We start from the raw sequence: 19,136 nt of genomic DNA, 5'->3' as shown, positions 1-19,136 counted from the left end.
ACTCAATATTGCTACTTTGTCACATTGGTAAAATGCCGACTGAAACGTTATGAAGTGCACTAACCGGACAGGTTGCTCGAGCGTTTGAGACAGATATAAGGGGTCTGGCTGTGGATGCTCTTACCATCTAAAAAATGTCATCAAAAACCGTTTGTTTGACATCCCTTTTCCAACATTCGTCAATTAGTATATTTCCTAAAAGGAAAGCTCGGTTGCTATGCATGCACGGCGATGCACTCAATATTGCTACTTTGTCACAGTGGAAAAATACCGACCGAAACATTACGAAGCTTCAGAAAATACGACGATCATACAGAAAAACAACAACAAAGCGAAGAACAACACACCGAAACAAACCAAAGGATTCGAGCACCTCTCGTCTCTCGACGAAGAAAACGGAAAACATCCAATGCATGGCAACATCGTCCGCCATTCTTCCTCGATCGTCACATGCCACGCCACGCGGCCGCCACAGCGACGGCCAGCACGCAGAGACCGCCGCCAAGGCCCCGCATCTCCCGGGGCGCCGCCGCGGACGGGGTGGCCGTAACGGCCTCCGGCGAATCGGCCACCGCCACTGGCCCGGCCTTCTTCTTGTCCTTGTCCGACGCCGGTGACGGCGCGGGCGCAGGCACGGGCGGCCCGTAGAGCGCCCACGGAAGCAACACCTTGTCCACCTGGTACACCACCAGCCTGTCGCCGGTGTAGAGCGTGCCATCGACGGAGGCATTGACGACGCCGGTGGAGATGTTCACCCTCCCGCCGCCGTCGGACGTGACGTTGAGCGGGTACTTGCCCCTGCCGGTGTCGCCGGCCTGCGTCCGCAGCGGGTTGCTCACCGTGTCGAACTGCGCCATGGGGAGCAGCTGGGAGACCACGTGGAACTGCACCAGCGACGTCTTCTGTTGGTCGGAGAGGGAGTTGAGGGAGCCGGACTTGAGCGCGGTGAAGGCGTTGTCCGGCGGCGCGAAGACGGTGAGGCCGCCGCTGGACGAGGCCTTGCCCTTGAGCTGGGTGTCGATCTGCTCCTCCTCCTGTGTCGACTGCAGCAGCTGGAGGAACTTGGTGAACTGCCCGGCCTTGGTCAGCACCGCCTTGATCGTCTTCGGGGCAGCCGCCGCTGGAGCCGCCGCGGCCGCCACCGCCTGTCCACGAGCCGACGGAGCGGCTGCGGACAGAGAGAGGAGCACGAGGAGAAAGGTGGCCGTCATGGGTCGCATATGCGCCTCCATTGCTTTGTGCTGCTTGTTCTCTGTATGATGCTATACTTCGTGCTTGCTATGCTATATATATGTGTGCGGTGGTGCGATTGAGATGCAATTAATGGAAGTGGGATCCGCAGGTTAATCATGGAGACGCTGTACGTAAGGTGAGATGGAAGTAGATCGAGCCATCGAGGAATGGATGGAACATTAACAGGTGGATTGCCTAGGTTGCTTCATGGAGCAGCTAAGTGCTAATTAATTAATAGGGTTTTGATTAATCCGTCTGCTAATCTTCGTGTGGATGTAATATTCATAATTTGCACTCACTTAAAACTGCACATAGTAATACTGAAAGTGTGTAATTTCCAATTTCTATATCAATAGTATCATAAACAAGATAGGTTCGATCTGTTTCATCTCGCTCTCTATTGCTGCGTTTGGAAGTGCGGTGGATTCTCATAATCCCATTTGCTCCATCAGTCTTTTCGTATTTTAGTGTTTCTTTACCCATTTTTGCATACTTTTGTGTTGAATTTTTACTCTATTTCGATTATAAAGGCCAACGTTTGACGTGTTTTTTTAAGTGCTGGATGAGGTTCACAGAAAGTTGGATCAATTGGTCTAATGTAATTGTCAGCCATCCGGTCTAGTGTAATATGTCTATATACGTTAGTATATACTCCGTAATGAGATCTTTAAAAACTCTTATACTCGTTTTTTTTCAACTATAAGTATTTAGGTACAGAAAGAATACTTAGGAACGGAGGGAGTATAATGGTAATTAAGCATGGAAAATCATGCAAGATTCAACCCTGAAAAGATATATCAAGTGCGCACCATTCAGAATCAAGGGTTGGGATTTCATCTTCTCGTGGTTATAATTGAGGTGAATCCCTGAGGGGAAATAACGACTGCTTATCGCGGGACAGCGATCGATCCATCGTTGGCTGGAAGATCACACTCAGCCGTGCACCTCTAAGCTGTAAGGCGAGCAATTATCTCACGGCTCTCACGTGAGAGCATACATCCTTTGGGGCCGTCTGATCATACAGTATATGCTATGGCCATCACCACATGAGTTCACCACCTTGCAGATGATGCTAACACCGGACCCAACCATCCGGGTCAGGATGGTGGTGCATCCATCACCCATGCAAGGCATGAAGAAATTAGAAGCAAGCTACCCGATGAGCTCGGATGTAATATCACTGATTCCGAACACCCAACCGTCCCGTTTGCTAGCAGAGGCGAAGCTGGCAAGACAACAACCTCCTAATGGCCTGCTGCTCAATCATGAGAAGAAACTCTGAGATGTCAACAGCAAAAAAAAAAAAAGACATCTTGCGAGCAGGAAATTAATTACCGGGGATCGGAGGCTTTGGAAACTAATCGATAACTTGCTCAAAGATTCATACTTACATCGGGCACGATGTGTTTTGAGTTCACAAAACAATCCTAACTTTAGGACAAATTATTATTTACACAGCCAACTTGAGCAGCACAATGAGCAGATATAACTGAAATTCCTGAACTAGGATAAATATTGAGGGGCTCGCTATTTGGTCCCTCAGGTGGTTTCATTTGCGGCGTCGGCTTTACAAACCGGGCAGGCGTTCTTCACCTCCAGCCACTTCTTGATGCAGCCCGCGTGGAAGTCATGCCCACATTTCAGCTTCCCAAGGGAGTCCTTCTGCTTGTACTCCTCCTACAGCAAGCGTATGCAGATGAACAAACTTACCGAACCAGAAATACAGTGTATAAAAATTTGTTGCCAATTATGATACACATGAAACACATGCGAGTGTCGTCTTACCAGGCAAATTATGCATCTTTCATTGTTTTGATCATTCTGTGTACGGGCAGAACTATGACAGGCTAGCTCCATCACACATCCTGAGATTTTTTCATCAGCCAGGCCAGTGTTTACACTGCCTATTCGTTCTTCCAACGCCAGGAGCTCCTGTACGTGACAATATCAAAAATTTACATTTGTTCAAGATTATTTGATGCAGATCTAGGCGATAAGAAAAACCTAAATTAGTTTTCTCCCTACCTCATAGCTCATGTCATCAATGTCCAGTCTCATGTCCCAGTGAGGGTCTAATGCTTCTCTAGATTCGTGGATGACTAACTGGTCCAGCATCATAAAACGCTTCAAAGGGAGTGCAACTAAATTAGATACAAGTTCAAAATGTATAGGATGTTGGAAGAAAAAATAAACATGACTACCTCAGCTGCCGATCTTCCAAGGTTATTGTCCTCAATCATCAAAGGATGAAAACAATGATAGGAATCCCTCATCCTTCTACTCCTTGCACTACCACCATGCCCTACAGAGACGTGCCTTGGCTGTCTAAAAGATGCACCAGCTTCAGCATGTAATGGCTGGACACTTGATGATGCTGCAGAGGTAGCAGGAGGATAGCTGGGGATGGCAGGTTGATAGCGAGGGTTAGCAGGCTCACACCGAACTGCTCCAGAGATGGAAGAAGTTGTAAAAGCTGGCGGTGAGTAATTGTGGCCAGTGTTATGATGAACTGGTCTAGGAGTGTATCCAATGCGAGCAAATGGTGCACCGTCAGAAGAACCAGGAAGCGTTGGCACAGGGGCACTTATGTTGGTGCCCTGTGGAGCAGGATAGTATGGCCTCTCTCTGAATGCTATACCGGTGCTTCCATCTGTCCCTGGAGAATGATATAAAAAGTTCTTAGCTTCTTTGATGACAGTCTTTACTAGTGTCAAATTCGAAGAGAATGGGATATCACCAACCCATATTACAATTAAACTGGAATAGAGTAGATATTGAGTGGTGAAAGTCCTATGCTTGAAACTACTGGTATGACATAATAGTCATTAAGTAAAGACCCAAATATAATATCTTGAGAACTTAGCAATAAGCTCAGTGCTGTAGGGCCGCTGTGTACGCTCTAAGCTTCCCTGGGTTTGATCCCTGGGGATGAATAAATCAGTATTTCTCACCTCGAACTTAAGAATACATCGAACTATGACGTACCAAGAACTATGCTGTCCAAACATGTAAGATATGGTCATTTCTAGTGACTACTCAAAGTCTGTAGTAGAACATTATGGAAACAAATCAGATTAGAAGAACGGCTAGGGTTTGAACAGCAGAAATTGGAACTAACCTGGGGGGACAATTCTGGGAGGTAGAGATAAAGGAGCTCTTTCCCGTTGTACTGGTGCACTTCCAAAAGGAGCATTTGCATTTGGATGGTATGGTGGCACATGAATACTGCTTGATGGGCAAGTTGTAGATGAATTATATTCCGAATGGATAGAACTATGGTCGTGGCGCCCCCTCACGTTCCTCTGAGATCCTTCAGGATTAACAAACTGATGATCGTTCCAGTGGCTCGAACCCATGTTTGAACTTATTTGTGGAGGGCAGGTTTCACGAGTAGGAACAGGATTCAGGGGTATATAACCAGAGAACTGATTATTGGAAGAACTGCCAGGATAATAGCCTCCAGCACTGACACCATCCACAGGATGAGTGATGGGATTTCTGCGCTTCGGTGCAACCCTTCTGTCATCCACATGGACTCCAGGAATAAAACTATCCTCGGATCTATGTGGATAGCTTAAAGAAGGCACATGTTGAGTATTGTATGGTGCATAGTTGCTACTAGAGCTTCCAGCAGGAGGATAACCAGCATTGGAAGCATGCAAGGTTCCAGGGGCTCCAATCTGCTGACCATAAGACTGACCAGTGTAGCTTGAGGATGGAAGTTCATTAGATCTCACAGTTGTACCCCCAAAACCTGATGGTCCCGCTCCATTAGGTGCATCACCTCTAGGATGCATAAATAACTTTTGACCTGAGATAAACAGGATGCAACTGAATGAGTTCACAAAAATAGAGAAACATGAATAAAAAAGCAGTGTGCTAGTTTTAAGTTCATGTACCAAAAGGCGGAGGTTCATTACGTGGCTGGTTCATACGATCCATTCTTGACATCTGGGAATTGTGATAATGATGCCCAGCCATGACTCATGTACAGTCTGATCAGATGTTTGCTTAATCTGCAAATTTTGAGACTTAATATTAGTACTTCAGCTAAACAAGTTGCAGCTGCAAATGGGATGACATTTACAAGTGAGTGCATGAAGCATCACAAATGCATAAACTTCAGGGACAAAATACAAGCATTTCAGACCTTAGAACTGTGAGAAGTGAGATTAGAGTCACACAGATCTGAGATGATCAAAGCCAAAATGATTCATCAAATGGCAATGCCGTTACTTAATTGGGCATTATAGCTCAGCACCATCACAAGGATCACTGAGTTGGAAAATACAATCCATATATTCAAATGTATAACTATTGGCATGTCCTCAGATACCACATGTCAACCTTATACTAGACGATATTTTCCCATTTATATGGCTTTGAAACTGTACTGAGCTAATTTTCTCTTCTGATTTGGCTGAAAACATCAGAAGCCAAAGCAAAAGGACTCAAACTGTGTTGAGATGATCAAAGCCAAAATGATTCATCAAATGGCAATGCCGTTACTTAATTGGGCATTATAGCTCAGCACCATCACAAGGATCACTGAGTTGGAAAATACAATCCATATATTCAAATGTATAACTATTGGCATGTCCTCAGATACCACATGTCAACCTTATACTAGACGATATTTTCCCATTTATATGGCTTTGAAACTGTACTGAGCTAATTTTCTCTTCTGATTTGGCTGAAAACATCAGAAGCCAAAGCAAAAGGACTCAAACTGTGTTTAGATGATAAAGCCAGAGCGAATTTTGACCACAAAATATGAATTGTACTTTTAAACCAGAGAAGGCAATATCAATGGTTTTGCACACCAATCAGTTAAGGCACAGTTGCTTCTGAAAAAACTGCACTGTTACCCAACTTTAGTACCAGAGTATAATGACAGCTTAGGTAGTGGCAGCACCAGGGGTTAGAAATTAAAAATAGACTACATGACTAGTTAAAACAATCTGAAGTTTCATCTTTTGGAACTTTATATTAATGGCATCTGAATGATTGGCATATTTTAAAAACTACTTCAGATTCTATATTTGCAGTACATCTATATGATGCTGACAATGCTGCTCCAGCTGCAGATTATCCATCTTAAGTATAATATTACATCTACAATCCATGTCAAAGTTCCAGAGATAAATTTTAGTTGCAGCCATAGTAAAATTTGGTTGCATTCAAGAAGATAATGAAATGAAACAAAGTGCAGTGAGTTAAAGTGATAACTTTAAGAAAACGTTGCTCTCATGCATGTATATTTTAATGATTATTTGTGAGCAAATTATCAAAGCACATTTGTTTGTTTTTTAGAATGTAAATACATCTGCTTGAAGATATTTTGACTTCATACTAAAAAATTAAAAATAACTATTTGCACTATTTCACAATTTCATGTGATTATACTTCCAACTTCATAAAGAATAAGTAGCATATGAGGACCACATTTGTCTTTTAACTAAGTGATAGAGCAGATGATATCAGTATATATACAATGGATAGTATTAGGATTGAGTCACAAACAAATTTTCTGTACTTTTTGAGTAATAAGCAAGAAAAACAGCCTTCTGATATACATTTTACCATGACAGGTAAGAAAGATAACACCCAAACCTCTGGCGTGCACTAGGTAAATAATCTCAAACGGTGAAAACCTATTGCAATCATTGCAATAATGATAATACAACAAGTAGCCAAAGAAGTTGAACAGATCACTGATTTTTTTTGAGACAGCACTCTTCCAATAGTACAATTATCATTTACATTCTAGCAAGCATAAGGACGATCTGGCTGAAAATTCAATCTTTACATAGCATGAGATGAGCTCTTGTCATAATGAGCTGCATTAAGGGGAGAGATAGATAGTGTACATAATACTATAGAAGTGAAATAATTGGATGTCTAAGACATAAGGGGAATACTAGCTATCAGCTCCAGACGAGCCGGAAAATATCGTCAAGGCAGTGGACATAGCATGCCAGGTAGAAACATGGCCCATTTAAATAGATAACAGATTTGTGATATTGGTAGCATTCCTCCATGAAGCTGGTGTGCCCTTTTGTTCTGCTTATATGTAGATGCATCTTTGTTTCCAACATCAACTCATTTATGTTTGACTAGCCTTTCTCTCCTTTCATTTTCCCATCAAATGGCTATCTGCAAATACATTCTCTCAACGCAATAACTGAGCTTGTTTCAAGGGTCCAGCTACCCTCATCACAACCAGTTCTACGTCTTAAGCTGAATTCTTCTTGGGAAAGCACCTTCAGATCAACTACTGTGGTAGGAACCATTAGGTCTTACGTTCCTTTTCCAGATTTTACACCCATCTATTGGTAAATTAACCATCCAAACCATGACAGGCAAATTGATGGTTCTTGTATGAAGTGCATGCTTGCACTGCTCCAGTTAAATACTCCAATTGATCATGAAATCCTTCTATGCAGGTTAACAATGGGCACTGGTCCATATATACCATCACCAACGTACTTAGTCCATGAAGTTCACGGAACACACCACAGTAGTCTAAACGTACTATGTGCTAAGTGTGGCAGCAGTTAGGTATAATTTTCCAGTTCCCAGAAGAGGCACCACTTCCGAAAACCGCATTGGAAGGCCTGACTTGTATGCTTAAGATCTTGCAATAGGTATCACCTTCTCTCACCCTAAGGACAACATACATTTGTTGAGCATATGCTCTTTCTGAGGCTAAATAGGTCCTCAAATAGCATGTGAACTGAAGGGCTCTTCCATTTGACTGCAGCAGTCAGCATATAGCACTCGCAAAATGAATCAAGGAGCCCAATGTTCCCATTTGTTCGACCTTAATGTGAGCTTGATTTTGGTAAATCAAGAAGTCAAGCAAGAAAATAAAATTTTCCTTTACTTCGCAAGATGAGCTAGTACCTGCAATATTATTAGTAGCTCAGTCCAAATGAAAAACTATTAACGCATAGGGAAACAAGACTTTTGACTATACTAAATTACTAATATTTTGAAGGATCAAAAGCTATCACCCTCCACAATAAATAAACTTCCCTTGTTTCACGACTTAGTAGGAACAGCAAATAAACTGGAGGAGCAAGGCCAACAACAACCCATCGAAGCTAAAGGCAAGGTAATATGAATGGTGGAACCAACGAAAAGGGTTTGTGGCCACGTAAAAGGTGGTAACACCCATGGAATAAAGTAGCACCAGGCTAGCTACCAACTTACTTAGTTGTCGGCTTAATTCTGTAACTATCTTATTTCTCAAACTATTCACTAACCTGGGTACCTGGCCATCATATAATTGGAGGAAATGCCAATTGCTTACCCAACCTAATTCCCGCAATTGCCCAAGTTGAAGTCAAACAAACAACGGAAGGGAATCATGGCCCCAAATATTGACTTCCAACTAACAAATCTTAATCGCTGCTTGGAAGAATGTAGCTATTTCGGAAGCTGAATCTCACTATAACCTGCATTTCCACCATAAGAAATAACGGTTTGTGTGCCATTTCTGACTATATAAAATACTTTATAGATAGTGTTTAAAACATCAAAAAGAAATACCTGAAGATGCAGCAAGTGATGTAGAATTTCATGCATAATCATCAAAGGAAAGGACACCAGTGGTGTGCTCTTAACATATAGAGCATTTCTGCCTCTAAGAGTAAGCCGGGGCTGTACAACTTGTATGCTCTGTTGGGTGGAACTTACAAACAACCAGTGTCCATGGCACAATGGAAGGGTGCCTTCTATGATCTAACGGTAGTAGCATCACACGACGAAGGTACACTTGAAGGCTGAGATCTAGCACGAGTTACACATATCACATGATCTTTTTCTTGTGATCACTTAGAGATAGCATAAACTATATTTCCATTATATAAATTTAGATGCAACACTCTCATTCTTCATTCTCGCATATACAAGAAAAATGTGACTGCTGATCTGGTCTTTGAGCAACAAAAATAAAACATAAATGGTCAAAATTTAGATTAGCTCGTATTAAATAGTGTGTGGATAGTTTTAGATTGAAAATGCAAGTATTTTTACCGGCTGTTATCCAGGAAAAAATGCTAGCAAAGAACTAATAAATAGAAACAAAAGAGTTGCCTGACGGCGTACTGGGAGCACAAATAACTCATTTCATGGATGTATTTTTAGGTAGGAAACAAGAAAATTTCTAAGGGCTTTAGTGCGCAGGTCAAACCCATACAGGTTTGATGAACTGAAAAGTAGGAACTAAGAATGGTGAAAAAGATGCTGAACTTGTCAAACATGGTCAACTAGCCATCCTATCTGGCAGCATCAACTGAATAATGGACCTGGGTAATCTAAGAAGCACCAATACGACAAAATTTGCCCATTGGCCATCCTGACACAGCTGGATATGGGGATACGCCAGGATACGTGTATCCCACAGTTTGCAAAGAAAAAAATTACAGGGACACGGCTGGGATACGTGCATGATATAATAGGGACACGGTCAGCCAAAAAACAGCTACAGCCCAATATCAAACCCTATTTTTCAGGTGCCGCATGCACGCTCTCCACAAAAGAACGAGCTGCCCCCGGCCTCCCAGGAAGCAGCGAATGGGCTGCCGCCACCTGGACTCGCCGTTGCCACCGTCGACGCCTGGACTCTACCAGCGACTGCTACCCAGCTCCAGCAGCCTCTCATCCCAACAGCAGGTAACCCCAAGTCCCCAAACCTAGCAACCTCTCCTCAACCCTTTCATCTTTTTTCTGACTTTCTTGCATTGAGCTGCTGCTGCTGGGCGCTGGTTGCCGCTGTCCTTTGAATGCTTGATCTGCTTCTGCTTGCTACCTATGTTGTGCTGCTCTTTGAATCCCTGTGCTGCTGCTGCCCGCTTGACCTTGAATGCTTGTGCTACTGTTGAATGAATGCTGCTTGGCTGCTTGCTGTTAGGTAGCATGGCATCTGGGAGCGCCACCGCCGGTAGCCAATCGTCTGTGGGTAAGAGTGAAGGGCAGCCTGGTCTTGGTGCCGTACATCCTTAGTATCCTCTTCCTATGTATTCCCCGATTGGGGCAGTATTTCTCATTAATTTTGTCTTAACCGTATATTACATGACATATTTTTTATTTTATTTTATAGATACTCGCTGTGTCCCCGAATGGCTGTTTTTGGAAAATGCCGTATCCCGTGTCGCCGACAGGGACTCCCCATATGTGTATCCCCATGCCTCCGTCCCCATATCCATGCTTCTTAGTGGATGATGGCCAACCTATTGAAGGATATAATAGATGCAATGATTCAAAGAGACGACCACAAGGCAAGTAGATGGATGGAACGCGATTGTGTAAACCAACCACTGGGCGAGTAATGACCAATTGACCATTCACAGCACAACATGTGTTGACATCAACCAATAATGAGTTACAAATAAGAGACAATACAGGCCTGGCCGCCTGGGTAGTGAGGTTGGAATGGATTAGGATCATTCATGTTTACAGAGCTTGTTTTTTCCCGGCACAATTAGCCCGATCTTAGAAGCTCAGTCTAATTCTAATTGGGTCACTGAACCAACCAAAAGTCAGACTGAACGCCTGAAGTCAGGTAGTAAGTAACCCATCGTCAGAATCAGAAGCTGAAGCATGATATCGTTCTTTGACAGCGTTCTGTTTCCCCGGAAGGTCATAAAAGGTACCATGGTGATAATACAAGGTCAAGGGCATACAGACAGCTACGGTACAATCAAGCAAGTATCATGCCAAAGTGGACTATATGAGATCAACGAGTCGAAGGTACAGAACCAAACAAGCTGTGACAGAGAGATTACAGCACATTAAGAGGGGGACATTGCGCAATCACGGGGACTTACCCTGACTTCCGGCCTAAATCGCACGATCCCAGGAGCTCAGCACAGTCCGGGAGCAGAATCAACCAATCGTACCGCCTAAAACCACGCTCATCCCGCCAATTAAAAGAGCACCGCCTCAAATCGCCCCACAAATTCGACCTCAAATCGCTCCTATATCCCGCAGCAACCCGAAAACCCACCTGCGGTGGCCGATCAACGGCCGGAAACGGAGTCCCCGGCCAGGAAACCCCCGATCGAATCAATCAATCTACTCCCCGCGCCGAATCGGAGGCACGCGACGGGATTGAGTGGGGTTTGGGGATCGGAGGAGGCGGGATTACCTTGGACGGCTGCTCGAGTCGGCGCGGCTTGCGGCAGGCGGCCTTCGTCCTCCGCTCGCCTCTCTCCTCCCTCTCCGCCGCGCGAGAAGGAGAGGGTTTGGTCTCTGCTTCTCCGCGAACACGCAACCGCTTTCTCCCTTCCCCCTCTGACTGCTGATTGAATGAGGTGGTGGTGGTCTGCTTCTTCGAAGGAAAAGGGAAGGGGCCCGACGGTATTTATAAGGGAGAGGGGGGGAGAATATTTAGTTGGTTGCCGGTGGGGCCACTTGTCTGTGAAAGTTAGCGTGCTTTTCTTCCTTTCGGGTTTGGAGTTGTTTTTGGACGGGTGATTAGAGGACAACTAAATGTGTTTTTCGTGCCTGGGAGCCGACGGGCCCACGTATCATTGTTGTGGTGGGGAAGGGCCCTTGGAACCCTTCCGAAGGGGTGCGGCGTGCATTGAGATCATGTTTCTTTAAAAAGTTTGTCTCAACTAAAAAGTCTCTAGTCCCTATCTGTTTCTTTACAGAGACTAAAACAGGACCTAGAAAGCATTAAATAACATGTAAAAAGATCATGTTACCTCTAGTAATGTACTAGAAGTTATTAAATAACATGCTAAAAGTAAGAGCATTGTTGGAAAAAGTGTCAAAAAAGTCATAAAAAACCCATCTCTTAGGAACTTCTTCTTTTAGTCTCAAATACCCCCTTTTAGTCCCTAAAAGTCTCTCATGTTTCTTTCACATGGGATTAAAAGAGACTTTTTTTAGTCCATACAGCAAAAAATCCCTAAAAAAACATCCCCTGAGTCTATACCAATCTTTGGAACCGCCTCTCTCTCAAAAAGAATCTCTGCTTTTAGTTGCTGGCTGCAGCAACAAATTCATTACCAATGTTGGAGTGCTAGAGCTAGCAAGACTTGTATTTTGGGTATTTCTAGAAGAGTTTACGCGCCTAATATAGCGGGAAGGAGGGTACGAAGAACAGTTGAGAATCGTCCCTTCCAGATGAAAACATGTTGCGACAAATGATAATTTGCCCCATTGAATATGTGTAAAATAGCCTATTCTTGATGCATTAATCGGATACGTGCGTTTGCACGTGTAATTTTACTAATATTTTACAAGTTACACTAAAATTTATGAATTTCATACAAACCAGCTAAATTCGTGATACTTCCTTTGATTTACTCCTTCCGTTCCTAAATATTTAGAGATGTCATTAAAAAATAAATACGAAGCAAAATGAATAAATATACATTGTAAAATATGTCTATACACATTCGTACGTAGTCTGCTGGTGAAACATTTAGAAAGACTTATATTTAAGAACGAAAAGAATATATTAGAAAAATTGTTTTAAATCAATCGAATGATTTACTCGTTTTGTCACTTTTGTCCAACGTCGTCCGATGCTATGCGATTGTGTGGAGCGAGCGTCTGTGTGTCCCCGCGCAAGGCAGCCCACCTTCGCCGAGGTCGTGATCTGTGGTAGGTCCCATGACAAAAAAAATCGAACAATCCCTTTTACAGTTATTACTTTACGCGTAATGCTTTGCCACGTAGCTACACATGTGATGCCACAAGTACGAGAACACCATCTTGTGGATGATTACTCTTTGGGTGTTGATTTCATTTGATAGCAGAAAAAGCAAAGTTGATGGAGTCTTTTTTTCTGGGATGTAGCACTATAAGTAACATGCTATTGCAAGATCATCAAAACAGCCATGTCGTCGTCTCAACACTCCCATGATCATGAAACTGTTGGGGAATATAGCAGTAATTGAAAAAATTCTTAGGTCACACAAAGATCTATCTAGGAAAAAACAGCAACGAGCAATGGGTAGAGCATCTTCATACATTTTAAGATCGCTAAGCGAAAGCGTTACTAGAACGCGGTTGATGGAGTCGTACTCGTAGCGATTCAGATCACGGAAGATTCCGATCTAAGCACCGAACAACGGCGCATCCGCGTTCAACACACGTGCAGCCCGGTGACGTCTCCTTCATCTTGATCCAGCAAGGAGAGAGGAGGAGTTGAGGGAGAGCTCCGGCAGCACGACGGCGTGGTGACAGTGGAGCTATGCAATTCTCTTGCAGGGCTTCTCCAAGCACCGCGGAGGACTAGGAGGAGGAGAGGTAGGGCTGCGTCGAGGGAGGATGAAACTTGTGTGTCTAGCAGCCCTAAACCCTCACATATATATAGGGGGAGGAGGAGGAGGGTGCGCCACCCCTAGGTTTTCCCTAGGTGGTGCGGCTGCAACCCTAGATGGGAGGGGCGCCGGCCAAGAGGAGGAGGGGCGGCGCCCAAGGAGCCCCCACGCCTAGGGGTTGGCCCCCTTATGCGCCTTGGGCCCTTGGTGGTGGCGCACCAGCCCACCTAAGGGCAGGTTCCCATCCACTTTCGGCCCACGTAGCCCTTCGGGGCTGATGGCCCTTTCCAGTGGACCCCCGAAACCCCTTCCGGTGGTCCCGGTACAATACCAACGATCCTCGAAACACTTCCGACGATCAAAACTCCACTTCCTATATATGAATCTTTACCTTTGGACCATTCTGGAACTCCTCGTGACGTCTGGGATCTCATCCGGGACTCCGAACAACCTTCGGTAACCATGTACCCTATTCCCATAACAACTCTTGCATCATCGAACCTTAAGTGTGTAGACCCTACGGGTTCGGGAACCATGCAGACATGACCGAGACACCTCTCCGGTCAATAACCAATAGCTGGGTTTGGATACCCATGTTGACTCCCATATGTTCCACGATGATCTCATCGGATGAACCATGATGTTGCGGATTCTCTCAATCCCGTATGCAATTCCCTTTGTCTACCGGTATGACACTTGCCCGAGATTCGATCGTCGGCATCCCTATACCTTGTTCAATCTCGTTACCGGCAAGTCTCTTTACTCGTTACGTAACACATCATCCCGTGGCTAACCCCTTAGTCACATTGACCTCATTATGATGATGCATTACCGAGTGGGCCCAGAGATACCTCTCCGTCACACGGAGTGACAAATCCCAGTCTTGATTCGTGCCAACCCAATTCATGCCAACCCAACAGACACTTTCAGAGATACCTATAATGCACCTTTATAATCACCCAGTTACGTTGTGACGTTTGATACACCGAAAGCACTCCTACAGTATCCGGGAGTTGCACAATCTCATGGCCTAAGGAAATGATACTTGACATTAGAAAAGCTTTAGTAGACGAACAATACGATCTAGTGCTATGCTTAGGATTGGGTCTTGTCCATCACATCATTCTCCTAATGATGTGATCTCGTTATCAATGACATGCAATGTCCATGATCATCTATTGATCAACGAGCTAGTCAACTAAAGGCTCACTAGGGACACATTGTGATCTATATATTCACACATGTATTACGGTTTCCGGTTAATACAATTATAGCATGGATAATAAACAATTATCATGGTTTTAGTATAGTCTTACTAGGGACACGGTGTTATCTATGTATCGACACATGTATCTGAGTTTCCAGTCAATATAATTATAGCATGGATAATAAACAATTATCATGAACAAGGAAATATGATAATAACCATTTTATTATTGCCTATATCTAGGGCATATTTCCAACAGCTTCTAGCAGCCAATCGGCTCTGCTGACCGATTTTGAAGACCGTGTACCAGTCAAAGGTGTAGCGTTAATTCATGTCATGGTCGAGCAAATCCTACCATAGAAACTGCTAGAGGGTATATCAGGGGATCTCAGGAGACTGCGCGACCATGTGTTGTCGAGTGAGAAAAGCCTTGTCACCTCGAAAGATCCAGGATACCCTCTTTACGCGGTTCGTGTGCCTCAGGGCAAGTGCTACATCAACAGAACCCCCGCGGATGTATTCTTCCTACGGTTTGATCACATCTTTGAGATGTTTCTAAAGAGGCAGCTCGATTTTATGATCGTCCGCCTTTTTGCGCTACATGTGAACTTAGTCATGAGGAGTGTGACAGCCCAAGACCGACGCCCCAGAAGATTCCCCTTTTTATTCCGTTTTCGTCGTGTGATTTATTTTATTTGTGGCGTCATCATCGCATCATGCGCATCATCAGCATTGCATCGGCATCCCGTTGCCGCCAGTTTTCAAACCTGCATCCGTTGTTAGTTGCGGTTCTCGTCGTTGTCCGTTCTGAGCCCGACCACACGCGCACACGCCCGCGGAATCGATAAAAACCTGTTTTTAAAAGTCTGTATAAAACTTTCTCCGATTGGGTTGGAACATGGCGTGCGGTATTAATATATTATAGGTAGGCCGTCTGTCAAATTTCGTCGCAATCGGAGTCCGTCTGGTACCCAAACGGTCGACCGTAGCGGCACCGTATTCGGTCTATCGTCGCGCGTCTTTTGGTGTTTTAAATCTCGTTGCCGGGTCGCCCGTTTTCCCTCTCGTCTCCGGATAACTACTCTACACGGCCACTTAACCGTCCCCGCGTTTGAGATTGTCCGATTCCGACCGCGCGGTTCGATTCGAGCGAAATTTTCGCTAAACCTAGCCCCCCTTTGTCTATAAATAGACCCTCCTCCTAATTTTTAGACAGCCATCCCTCTCTCCTCGAAAACCGTGTCTCCCCGAAACCCTAACCCACTCTCTCTCTCCTCCCTCCCTCCTCGGCGTAGCCGCCGGGCCCGCGAGCCCAGATCCGGCCCGCCCAGGCCCGAATCGCCCCACTGCAGCCGCAGCCTTCCGAGCACCTCTCCTTGCCTCGCGCCTCCCTTGCGCCGCCGCCTTGCGCCCCAGCTGTCGGAGCCGGCAACCCCGCGCCCTCTACAGCTCGCCTGAGCTCCCTCGGTTTCCCCGCCACCGCCAGTTCCCGTCACCCCGCTCTGCCAGAGCTACCCGAGGGGAGGTCCTCGAGCCAGATCTCGCCGAGGGGATGCAGCAAGCCGGGCCATCGCCGCCTGCCTGGCTGCCTCGCCCGCGACTGCTCCCGTGACGGCTGATACGTCCATTTTGCATCATGTTTTCATGTTGATATTTATCGCTTCTTGGGATGTTATTTCACTTCACGGTACAGTACTTATGCCTTTTCTCTCTTATTTTGCAAGGGTTACATGAAGAGGGAGAATGCCGGCAACTGGAATTCTGGCCTGAAATTGGAGCAAGTTTGAGATACCTATTCTGCGCAACTCCAAACGCCGTAAAAATCAACGAGCATTTTTTTCGGGAATTATAAAAAATATTGGGCCGAAGAAGTGCCAGAGGGGCGCCAGCAGGTGGCCACAAGCCTGCTAGGCACGGCCACCCCCCCCCCCCCCCGGCCGCGCCTAGGAGGCTTGTGGGCACCCAGCTGGCCCTCTGGCCCCCTCTTCTGCTATATGAAGGGTTTCGTCCGAAAAAAACAGGAGGAGGCTTTTTCGTGGATTCGCCGCCGCCACGAGGCGGAACTTGAGCAGAACCAATCTAGAGCTCCGTCAGGACGATCCTGCCGGGGAAACTTCCCTCCCGGAGGGGGAAATCGTCGCCATCGTCATCACCAACACTCCTCTCATCGTAGGGGACTCGTCACCATCAACATCTTCATCAGCACCATCTCATCTCCAAACCCTAGTTCATCTCTTGTAACCAATCTCCGTCTCGCGACTCCGATTGGTACTTGTAAGGTTGTTAGTAGTGTTAATTACTCTTTGTAGTTGATGCTAGTTGGATTACTTGGTGGAAGAGTTTATGTTCAGATCCTTGATGCTACTCATTACCTCTCTGGTCATGAATATGATTATGCTTTGAGAGTAGTTACTTTTGTTCCTGAGGACATGGGATAAGTCATGCTAATAGTAGTCATGTGAATTTGGTATTCGTTCGGTAATTTGATGTGTTGTATGTTGTTTTTCCTCTAGTGGTGTTATGTGAACGTCGACTACATAACACTTCACTATTATTTGGGCCTAGAGGAAGGCATTGGGAGGTAGTAAGTAGATGATGGGTTGCTAGAGTGACAGAAGCTTAAACCCTAGTTTATGCGTTGCTTCGCAAGGGGCTGATTTGGATCCACTAGTTTAATGATATGGTTAGACTTTGTCTTAATTCTTCTTTCGTGGTTGCGGATGCTTGCGAGAGGGGTTAATCATAAGTGGGATGCTTGTCCAAGTAAGGTCAGTACCCAAGCGATGGTCCACCCACATATCAAACTATCAAAGTAACGAAGGCGAATCATACGAACATGATGAAAACTAGCATGACAGAAATTCCAGTGTGTCCTCGGGAGCGTTTTTCCTCCTATAAGACTTTGTCCAGCCTTGTCCCTTGCTACAAAAGGGACTGGGCCACTTTGCTGCACCGTTGCTAATTTTGTTACTTGTTGCTTTCCACGAATCATCTCACCACACAATCACTTGTTACCGACAATTTCAGTGTTTGCAGCTTTTACCTTGCTGAAAACCACTTGTCAGATCCTTCTGCTCCTCATTGGGTTCGACACTCTTACTTATCGAAAGGACTACGATTGATCCCCTATACTTGTGGGTCATCAAGACTCTTTTCTGGCGCCATTGTCGGGGAGTGAAGCGCCTTTGGTAAGTGGAACTTGGTAAGGAAACATTCATATAGTGTGCTGAAATTTATTGTCACTTGTCACTATGGAAACTAATCCTTTGAGGGGCTTGTTCGGGGTATCTTCACCTCGAACGGAAGCACAAAGAGTTGCTCCTCAACCTGCTGCACCTACTGAAAATATTTTCTTTGAATGTCCTTCGGGTATGCTTGAGAAACTGCTGGCTAATCCTTTTACAAGAGATGGAACATCACATCTAGACTTGCATCTAATCTATGTAGATGAAGTTTGTGGTTTATTTAAGCTTGCAGGTTTGCCCGAGGATGAGGTCAAGAAGAATGTATTTCCTTTATCTTTGAAGGATAAGGCGTTGACATGGTATAGGCTATGTGATGATACTGGATCATGGGACTACAATCGGTTGAAATTGGAATTTCATCAAAAGTTTTATCCTATGCATTTAGTACATCGTGATCGGAATTATATTTATTATTTTTGGCCTCATGAAAGAGAAATCATCGCTCAAGCTTGGGAGAGGCTTAAATAAAAGTTATATTCATGCCCCAATCATGAGCTCTCGAGAGAATTATCATTCAGAACTTCTATGCTCGGCTTTCTCATGATGATCGCACCATGCTTGACACTTCTTGTATCGGTTCTTTTATGAAGAGAGATATTGAATTCAAATGGAATTTATTGGAGAGAATTAAACGCAACTCTGAAGATTGGGAGCTTGAAGAAGGTAAGGAGTCAGGTATGAATTTCAAGTTTGATTGCGTTAAATCCTTTGTTGAAACAAATACTTTTTGTGACTTTAGCGCTAAGTATGGACTTGACTCTGAGATAGTAGCTTCATTGCGTGAATCCTTTGCTGCTCATATTGATCTCCCCAAAGAGAAGTGGTTTAAATATCATCCTCCTTTAGAAGTCAATGTAGTTAAACCCAATCCAGTTGAAGAGAAAGTCATTGCCTATAATGATCCTATTGTTCCCAATGCTTACATTGAGAAACCACCTTTCCCTGTTAGGATAAAAGATCATTCTAAAGCTTCAACTGTGATACATAGAGGCTACATTAGAATGCCTACACCCCCTGAGCAAATTAGAGTTGAACCTAGCATTCCTATCATCAAAGGTCTTCTGTCCGATGATGTCGAGGGACATAATATTCACTTCTGTGAAGATGCTGCTAGAATTGCTAAACCTCACGCTAGAGACAAACATAGGCCTCTTGTTGGCACGCCTG

At 44.7% G+C, this 19,136-nt stretch overlaps 2 protein-coding genes across 2 annotated transcripts; both read right to left on the bottom strand.

The window, feature by feature from the left end:
• Positions 1–260: 260 nt before the first annotated feature.
• LOC123407758 (fasciclin-like arabinogalactan protein 11) lies at positions 261–1,261 on the bottom strand. The gene has a single exon (XM_045100962.1). The coding sequence runs from the start codon at positions 1,230–1,232 to the stop codon at positions 447–449; it is 786 nt and encodes a 261-aa protein (XP_044956897.1). The 5' UTR covers positions 1,233–1,261; the 3' UTR covers positions 261–446.
• Positions 1,262–2,582: 1,321 nt separating this feature from the next.
• On the bottom strand, positions 2,583–11,574 carry LOC123426405 (probable E3 ubiquitin-protein ligase RHG1A). Its single transcript, XM_045110240.1, has 7 exons — positions 11,387–11,574; positions 5,133–5,249; positions 4,352–5,044; positions 3,435–3,889; positions 3,259–3,357; positions 3,019–3,165; positions 2,583–2,910 (listed from the first exon to the last, which is right to left on the bottom strand). The coding sequence occupies exons 2-7, from the start codon at positions 5,212–5,214 to the stop codon at positions 2,773–2,775; spliced, it is 1,614 nt and encodes a 537-aa protein (XP_044966175.1). The 5' UTR covers positions 5,215–5,249; positions 11,387–11,574; the 3' UTR covers positions 2,583–2,772.
• Between the last annotated feature and the right edge of the window lie 7,562 nt (positions 11,575–19,136).

This window comes from Hordeum vulgare, chromosome 1H (assembly GCF_904849725.1).
Source record: "Hordeum vulgare subsp. vulgare chromosome 1H, MorexV3_pseudomolecules_assembly, whole genome shotgun sequence".
Taxonomy (NCBI): Eukaryota; Viridiplantae; Streptophyta; class Magnoliopsida; order Poales; family Poaceae; genus Hordeum; species Hordeum vulgare.
This window is presented reverse-complemented; position numbering and strand designations above follow the sequence as displayed.

What these genes read in the sequence shown, in the direction of transcription:
- LOC123407758 (XM_045100962.1), bottom strand. Translation starts at nt 1,232, where the DNA reads ATGGAGGCGCATATGCGACCCATGACGGCCACCTTTCTCCTCGTGCTC.
- LOC123426405 (XM_045110240.1), bottom strand. Translation starts at nt 5,214, where the DNA reads ATGGCTGGGCATCATTATCACAATTCCCAGATGTCAAGAATGGATCGT. An exon ending in TAATGAACCTCCGCCTTTTG is followed by an intron (nt 5,045 to 5,132) that starts GTACATGAACTT and finishes TGTTTATCTCAG; the next exon opens with GTCAAAAGTTATTTATGCAT. An exon ending in AAAGATGCATAATTTGCCTG is followed by an intron (nt 2,911 to 3,018) that starts GTAAGACGACAC and finishes CGCTTGCTGTAG; the next exon opens with GAGGAGTACAAGCAGAAGGA.